This window comes from Trichechus manatus, unplaced genomic scaffold (genome assembly GCF_000243295.1).
Source record: "Trichechus manatus latirostris isolate Lorelei unplaced genomic scaffold, TriManLat1.0 scaffold03046, whole genome shotgun sequence".
NCBI classification, from domain to species: domain Eukaryota; kingdom Metazoa; phylum Chordata; class Mammalia; order Sirenia; family Trichechidae; genus Trichechus; species Trichechus manatus.
In genome coordinates, this window is record NW_004446982.1 from 2,715 (window position 1) to 3,738 (window position 1,024).

The 1,024-nt window shown below is 68.7% G+C and overlaps 1 protein-coding gene across 1 annotated transcript; it reads right to left on the minus strand.

Annotated features, from left to right (window-relative positions):
- Positions 1-215: 215 nt before the first annotated feature.
- Positions 216-1,018, minus strand: CDC42EP4 (CDC42 effector protein 4; the record flags this gene model as incomplete). Its single annotated transcript, XM_004391180.2, has 1 exon — positions 216-1,018. A coding segment is annotated over one exon (738 nt), but the record flags the coding sequence as incomplete, so codon positions are not given.
- Between the last annotated feature and the right edge of the window lie 6 nt (positions 1,019-1,024).

Below are 1,024 nucleotides of genomic sequence, written 5' to 3' on the forward strand. Positions count from 1 at the left end.
CACCCAGGTGAGGGATGGGTGGAGGAAAGGCCGATTCCGCTGTGGGCACACACCCCCAGTCCTATCTAGCTGGGGGAGGGCATGGCAGGTACTGAAGTCAGGTGGCCAGCCAACCCCCAGGCCGGCTCCCCGAGGCCTCCACAGACCCTCAGGCTGGCCAGGGCCCCTCACCCACGAGGTCCAAGTCTCTCAGCGGCGGCTGCTCCGGAGGGCGGGAAGTTGCAGTGGGTGGGCTCCAGGAGGAGAGGAAGCCAGGAGCCTGGAGCGCAGCCTCCTGCCCTCACACGCGGATCTCATCTTCCTCCTCGTCCATGAAGGAGAACTCCTTGTCCGGCTGCCTCGGGAGGGTGGCCCGGGCCCTGTCCGGCCCCCGGAAGGCGGGGCTGCGCTCCTCCAGGACCCCCGAGGTGCAGCTGGACAGGGAGCTGCTGTCCCGCGTGGTGTGGCTGCCCACACTGCGGGCCGAGCAGGGGCTGGGGGCTGCCGCCGCCCACCCCTCATCCTCCAGAGCGTGGGAGGGCAGCGAGGAAGAGTCCGGCCCGGCCTTGCCTTCCTGCCTGGCCAGCGGAGGGGCCACCGAGGCGGGAAGAGGAGCCGGGGCAGCGAGACCGCTGGGGCCCTCATCGCCGTGGTAACCTCCATCCTCCTCCTGCTCGGGCTCCCACTCATCCTTGTCCATGATGCTGAGCACGTCACCCAGCATGGAGGGCCCCAGGTCGATGTGGAAGGACATGATGGACTCAGCGTGCTTCAGCCCGTAGCTTGCTTTGGGCACCACGGGCAGGTCCGTCAGGTCCCCAAAGGCCTGCTCATCCAGGAGGGGGTCCGGCGAGTGGGGACACCCGGCCCCATTGCGGCGGGGCAGCCCCTCTCCGGCACCTTGCTCCTCCACATCCCCCTCCCCGGTGCTCCCCTTCTTCACGGGGCTGGACGACAGGCTCTTGGGCAGCTTGCTGGAACCCTTCTCCGTGGCCTCCTTCTCGTTCAGCTGGGGCAGGGACATGGCGTTCTTGACAAAGAGGGC